The sequence below is a fragment of the Arachis ipaensis genome, chromosome B10 (assembly GCF_000816755.2).
Source record: "Arachis ipaensis cultivar K30076 chromosome B10, Araip1.1, whole genome shotgun sequence".
NCBI classification, from domain to species: Eukaryota; Viridiplantae; Streptophyta; class Magnoliopsida; order Fabales; family Fabaceae; genus Arachis; species Arachis ipaensis.
In genome coordinates, this window is record NC_029794.2 from 133,882,123 (window position 1) to 133,889,780 (window position 7,658).

General features: G+C 32.5%; 1 protein-coding gene across 1 annotated transcript in view; it reads right to left on the minus strand.

Annotated features, from left to right (window-relative positions):
• The window catches only part of LOC107623774 (phospholipid-transporting ATPase 1), a gene marked incomplete in the record, with an annotated part of 6,054 nt that continues 5,380 nt past the window's right edge, over window positions 6,985-7,658 (minus strand). Inside the window, 1 exon segment of the mRNA XM_016326144.2 lies at window positions 6,985-7,402. Coding sequence (XP_016181630.1) covers window positions 7,171-7,402 — 232 coding nt within the window.

Here is a 7,658-nt window from a genome sequence, read left to right on the forward strand (position 1 = left end):
ATTTAGTTTTTTAAATAATTTTATAAAAAAATAATTTTTAATATAATAATAAATAATTAAACACACTAGACGGAATAATATTTGTTATTCCCCAAGTTTACAATGTTATAAATTATTATTTGTAACTTTGTATAAATTTTACTTGCTACACATCCAAATATTTTTTCATTCAAGTTTATTTAAGTAGGTCCAACACCAATAAAAATTACTCTCATTAAAAGAGCGTTATTACACGGGCTTCTTTTAAATACATCCTCTTCTTTTTCTTTTAAATTCACGCATACCTCCTTCTCCTTCGGGCACGCAGATTCTTCTTCTGCTTCTCTTCTTCCTTCTCTTCCTCTTCTTCTCCTTTTTCGTTATCGTCATCACCAACAACACCAACATTTTGCTAATGGATTATTTTTTTTCGATCGAATTAATAATCTTTAAATTGTAGACGTATGTATTTTTAATTTGATTTTATATAATGGATAATGTTCCGTTCATTTAATATTATACAATTGTTTCACCTTAATAACGCGTTTGGTTTATCATGCAGAAAGCGGTTGTGAATTTGATTTTATATAATGAATAATTATTCATTCATTTAGTACTATACAATTGTTTCACTTTAATAACATGTTCGATTCATTATGAATTGAATTGAATTGAATGGACGCAGTGTTCTAAATTGAATTGAATTGATAATCTCTAAGAGGAAGAGAAGAAGAAGAAGAAAAGAAAAAAAAACCTGCATGTGTAAATTTGGAAGAAGAAGAACCTGCACGTGCTTCGTTGGAAGAAGAAGAAGAAGAAAGAGGAGGAGAAGAAGAAGGAAAGAAGAAGAACCTGCATAAATTTGGAAGAAGAAAAAGAAATACAAGGAGGAGGAGGAGGAGAAGAAGAAGGAAAAAGAGAAAGAAACAGAGAAGAAGCGCATGATTTAAAAAGTTATTACAACAATTTGAATAGACTTAGATAAGAATTTTGGTTGGATGTAGAGTTTTATTCAAATACAATTCATGATTCTTATTTGTTAGAAAGTTTACAATCTTACTTACAATCATATCTATCCAAACTTCAAAGTCATGTCTATTAGAAAATTATTTTAATTTCCTAATTTGTTTGTGGGCATACATATATTAATTATAATCACAAATTATACTATTTCAAATTAAATGACTTATATAATGGTGATCTCATTTATTGTTATAAATACTAAATTGAATAAGTCATTATTACTTTTGATTTGGAATTAAATGAGAATAAAATCAGATATTATATTTTGTTCTTTAGATAATTATCTTTTGGATTTTAGATATATTATCTTTTGGACTTTAGATACTATTTTATTTGAACTTTAAGGTTTAATGAGTGCCATGCTCAAATATAAATAGTGCCTTCAGAATCTCGGTCCCCAATATACTAAAGCCGTCTTTGTCGCTCTTTCCCATCAGAAGAGTCACAATTCAGCCGCTTAGGGATACAAAAGGCTTTGGTTGAAGAAGATCGAAAAAACTACAAAATCCAAATCATTCCATCAATTTCTAACTTTCATGAATAAAAGTACGCTTTCGCATTATGATATATTTTGATGATTCAATATGGATGATTTGGATTAATAAAATTATTTATTCTAATAAATGGTATCAGAGCCATTCTTATTTGAATCATTAAAAATATTTATTTTTTAGTGTTTATTTTACTGGATATATATATATATATTGATTATATGCATTTGGCTTGCAAATCTCTGAATGCAATAAAGCTTGTTTGAATTATATTATTATTACCCACATATTCTTTGTATACATATATATGAACCTACCTGCAAAAGTTTTTTTTTTTTGAATAAATGACCATTTGTATCTATAAAAAATAAAAATACTAACATATGTACTCACATTAAATCGAAATTAGTCACAAAAAAAAAACATTAGATCGAAATTAAATTTGTACCCATGCAAGATTTTTTCTGTGTGACAAAAGTACCCTATGTGGCATAACCTTCCAAAGACAGGATATTTTTGTCACATGGAAAGTATCTTGCGTGGGTACAAGTTTAGTTTCGATTTAATGTGGATATATATGTCAACATTTTTATCTTTCATGAGTATAAATAGTCATTTATTCTTTTTTTTTTGTGATAAAATAAGAATTATCATTATCACATGATGAAATTGAAAATTGTTCAAAATTCTTTTGACTATGTAAATGTGCATACTGTATTTTGACGTTATGGTATTTTGTTGCGTGAATAATCATAATTAATATATTAAATATATAATATTTTGTATTGTCTTAAATTTAATTGTGTGTCATTAATTTGGTATAAAATTAATGGATTATCCTCTTGGGATATAAGAATTATTATACCCACTAATTTTATAAAGATTTAGTTTTGGAATAAATTGATTGAACATTATGGGTCAAAATAGTCTCTTTTGTGAAAATTAATTTATTCAAAACATTAAGAATATGGTGATATATAATTCATGCGAATATTGGTCACCCCAAATGAAGGTCTATATTGGCCGAATTATATACACATATTGATGGTAAATACATGTTTGGGTAACTAATTAAGAATAAAGTAATACTTATTATTTATGCAAACAATAATCGGCCCAAAAAAAGTTTATTGTTTGGCCAAATAATAAGCATTGCACATTTCTGTTTATTTTCTATTAATTATGCGGTCAATAATCGGCTCAAAGGAAGGTTATTGTTTGACCAATTAATAGAAAATATATGCGGTCATAAATAGGTTGTGAAGTTTAGATTTCCATGTGCGCATTAAATCGGTCCAAAGAAAGGCTTAATGTATGACAGGAATTTTGACAATATTAGATTATTGCAATGAGAGTATCACTTACAGTTAATTTTTCTATCCAAAGATTGAAAATTAATGTTGTTCTAGATATCTCAATATGAATTTTTTCCATTATTTAACTAATGTTTACTATATGTTCTTTTGTTCTATGGCTTTAACTACCAATGTTTCTGCACAAATTAGTAGTATTCTTATGCTAAATGGTTCAAACTTTAAAGTTTGGAGGGATACCGTGGAGATTGTTCTCGGTTGTATGAATATGGATATAGCTCTTCAAGAGGAGAAATCCACTTCCACTCAGGAAAATCTCAATGAGGTTAAAATAGAGAAGTGGGAGAGATCCAATCGAATGAGCATTATGATCATGAAGCGCTCAATTCCTGAGGCGTTTTGAGACTCAATTACTAAGGATAAAGATGCTAAACAGTTCCTGAAAGATGTCAAAAAATTCTTTACTAAGAATGAAAAGGTGGAGGCAAGTAGCCTTTTGACCAAACTTGTCTCCATGAGGTATAAAGGTAAAGGGAACATAAGGGAATACATTATGGAAATGTCTCATCTTGCTTCAAAATTGAAAGCACTAAAGTTAGAGTTGTCTGAAGACTTATTCGTGCATTTCATTTTGATCTCCCTTTCTGCACACTTTGGGCAATTCAAAGTGAGTTATAACACTCTGAAGGACACTTGGTCCTTAAATGAGCTTATATGTCACTGTGTGCAAGAAAAAGAGAGACTGCAGCAAGATAAGACTGAAAGTGCTCACATAGCTTCATCTTCTCAGTATAAAAGAAAGCGTGATACTACTACGGATATGCCTTCTCAGTAGAAAAAGGCTAAGAAACAGGATCAAGTTTCAACCTATTTCTTCTGTAAGAAGGTGGGACACATGAAGAATGATTGTACCAAATATGCCACTTGGCGTGTAAAGAAGGGTATAATTCTTACTTTTGTTTGTTTTGAGGTTAGTTTAAGTTATGCACCTGTTGATACTTGGTGGGTAGATTCTGCTACTACTACTCATGTAAGTGTTACTATGCAGGGTTGCCTGTGGAACCGACCGCCAAGTGATGCTGAAAGATACATCTATGTGGCAGATGGCAATATAGTTGCAGTCGAAGCTATAAGAACCTTAAGATTATGTTCCACGAGTGGATTTTACTTGAATTTATTAGAGACATTTTATGCACCGTCATTTAGACGAAATTTAGTTTCTGATTCTCGTTTGGACAAATCAGGTTATTTTTGTTCGTTCGGAGACAATAAAGTCAGTCTCTTTTATAATTCGAATAATATTTGCTCTGGTCATTTGGTGGATAATATATATAGGCTTGACTTAAATTCCTATAATAATGAAATACTGCAAACGGGTACAAAACGAAAGATAAATGAGAATTCGACATCATTATGGCACAAACGCCTAGGTCACATCTCTAAACAGAGAATTCAAAGGCTCGTGTCGGATGAAATTCTTGGACCCCTAAATTTGGCGGACTTTGAAGTCTGCATTGAGTGCATAAAGGGGAAAAGGACAAACGAAAAGAAATTAGGTGCCGAGAGAGCTAAAGATGTCTTAGAATTGATACAAACCGATATATGTGACCCATTTTCTACTGTCTCTTGGAATGGACAACGGTACTTTATTACGTTCATAGATGATTACTCTCGTTACGGGTATCTATATTTAATTCATGAAAAGTCCCAAGTCTTGGATGTTTTTAAGTCTCTCAAAACTGAAGTTGAATTTCAACTTGGAAAGAAAATTAAAGCTGTCAAATTTGATCGTGGTGGTGAATACTACGGAAGATATGACGGTTCAGGTGAGCAGTGTCCCGGACCTTTTGCTCTTTTCCTAGAGGAGTATGGTATTGTTTCGCAATACACTATGCCAGGCAAACTTAGTATGAATAGTGTTGCAGAGCGAAAGAACCGAACTCTTAAGGACATGGTGAGAAGTATGATTAGTCATTCTTCCTTGCCTGAATCACTCTGGGGAGAAGCCTTAAAGACCGCAGTGTGCATCCTTAATAGGGTACCAAGCAAAGCAGTTAACAAAATCTCATGAAATTTGGACTGGGAAAAGGTCCAATATAAAGCATTTGCATATTTGAGGATGTCCAGCTGAAACGCGACCTTATAGGCCGCATGAAAGAAAATTGGACTCAATGACAATTAGTTGCTACTTTGTTGGTTACGCTGAGTGCTCACGGGGGTATAACTTTTACAATCTTGCATCAAGGTCTATTTTTGAAACGGAAAATGCGAAATTTCTTGAGGATGTTGAGTTTGAGGGGAAGGAAATATTAGGAATGTTGTTTTTTATAAGGATTCTGTAACTGACAATGATCAGATCCTTGTGCCTATTGTTGTTCAAGATACAGTTATAGTATAAGAGCAAAATGAGAATCCTACTATAGATTCAGTTACAGTACAAGAGAACAATGAGAATACTGTTGTTGCTCAAGATACTGCTACAGTACAGGAAAATGATGAGAATTCTCCTCAATCCCAACCCATACAGCAAGCTCAACTACCTCAAGAAGTGTCATTAAGGAGATCTATAAGAGAAAGAAGAAGTGCAATTTCGGATGAATATGATGTCCATCTCCAAGAACATGAGGATGGCATTGGTTTGACAGAAAATGACCCAATCAATTTTCTTCAAGCCATGCAAAGTTCTAACTCTGAAAAGTGGATTGATGCCATGAAAGAAGAGATGAAGTCTATAAAAGACAATGACATTTGGGATCTCGTAGAATTACCTGAAGATGTGAAACCAATTGGTTGTAAATGGATATTTAAAACCAAAAGAAATTCTAAGGGTAATGTCGAGAGATATAAAATTCGTCTAGTCGCTAAAGGCTTTACTCAAAAAGAAGGCATAGACTATAAAGAGACTTTCTCTCCAGTATCATCAAAAGACTCTTTTAAAACCATAATGGCACTAATAGCTCATTTTGATTTGGAGCTAGATCAGATGGATGTAAAGACTGCGTTTCTCAATAGTGACATTGATAAAACAATGTATATGGTACAACCAGAAAATTTTGTATCAGGTGATTCAAAATCTATGGTTTGTAAGTTAAAAAAATTCATCTATGGTCTCAAACAAGCTTCCCGTCAATGGTATCACAAATTTCATAAAGTCATTACCTCATACGGTTTTGAGGTGAATATCATAGATGAGTGTGTATACCGCAAGTTCAGTGGGAGTAAATACATCTTTTCGGTCTTATATGTTGATGTCATTCTACTTGCCAGTAATGATATAGGCTTGTTACATGAAACTAAGAAATTCCTATCCAACAAATTCGAAATGAAAGATCTTGGTGATGCCTCTTTTGTATTAGGAATCGAAATACTAATAGATCATTCTCAAGGTATTCTTGGATTATCACAAAAGAACTATATCAAAAAGATTTAAGTAGATATGGCATGAAAAATTGTAGACCAATGGACACACCCGTAGCTAAAGGAGACAAGTTCAGTCTCAAGCAATGCCCTAAAAATGATCTTGAGAGGACAGCAATGCATGATAAACCTTATGCATCAGCACTAGGGAGATTAATGTATGCTCAAGTCTGCACACGTCTCGATATATCATTTATAGTAGGAGTGTTGGGTAGATACTTGAGTAATCTGGGCATGGATCATTGGATAGCTGTTAAACGCGTAATGCGTTATCTGAAGAGAACAAAGGATTACATGCTTACTTATCGGAGATCAGAAAATTTGGAGATCATTGGGTATTCTGATTCCGATTTTGCGGGATGTCAAGACAGTAGACGCTCTACTTCAGGCTGTATCTTCATTTTGGCTGGATGAGCTATTGCATATAAGTCTAACAAACAGACTCTTGTAGCTTTCTCAACAATGGAGGCAGAATATGTTGCTTGCTTTGAGGCATCCAAACATGGCATATGGTTGCAAAACTTTGTCACTGAGCTTCGTATAGTAGATAACATTGAAAAGCCATTAAAAATATTATGTGACAACAAGTCAGTAGTATTATACTCCAACAACAATAAGAGTTTGACAAAATCGAAGCATATAAACATCAAATTCTTAGTTGTTAAGGAGAAAATTCAAGAAAAACAGATTTTCATAAAACATATAGGAACAAAATATATGCTAGCAGACCCATTAACCAAGGGATTGATCCCTAAAGTCCCTATACTCAATTATGGTACATTTCAATATCAACACGGTACAACCCTATGAAGTGATAACAAAACTCTATCCTTCGGATAGTAATGGATGAAATCTATGAACCAACAAATTAAATAACCTGAGGTAGCCTAAAGAATATGCAAGATTTACAAAAATAAATGGAAAATTGTACAAAAGATGACTTCTCATCATCTTGGTGGGACATCTGAGATAGGAAGCATTTCTATTTGTCCTCTTTCAAAATTTTCTCTTTGAATTTGATTCCCATTAATCTTCTCAGCTTCTTTTGAAATCTGAATGTCACTGGGAAAGTAATATTGACAAATGAATTTTACAAGGAAACGAGGAAGCAATGCTGTTATGATGATTCCAAGCAACAATAACCAGAACAATCCTGTGCTTGCAACATTAAAGAAGTCCCTGCCAAAGTTGTAGGTAGATGCATATATAAAGGTTAGTGTTCAGTTGTTCAACTGTTTCTGTTAAGAAGCAATGTAAATGTAACACGACAGACATACTTGTTATTTGTTATAAAGGGTAGGTGGACACATAAATATTCTGAGTTAACGTAATTTTGAAAAAAGATCAAATTTGAAGGTGTAATATAGACCATTTAATTTGATAGTTATATAATAATATATGATTGATTTATTATATGATTTGAACTTGTGACGTA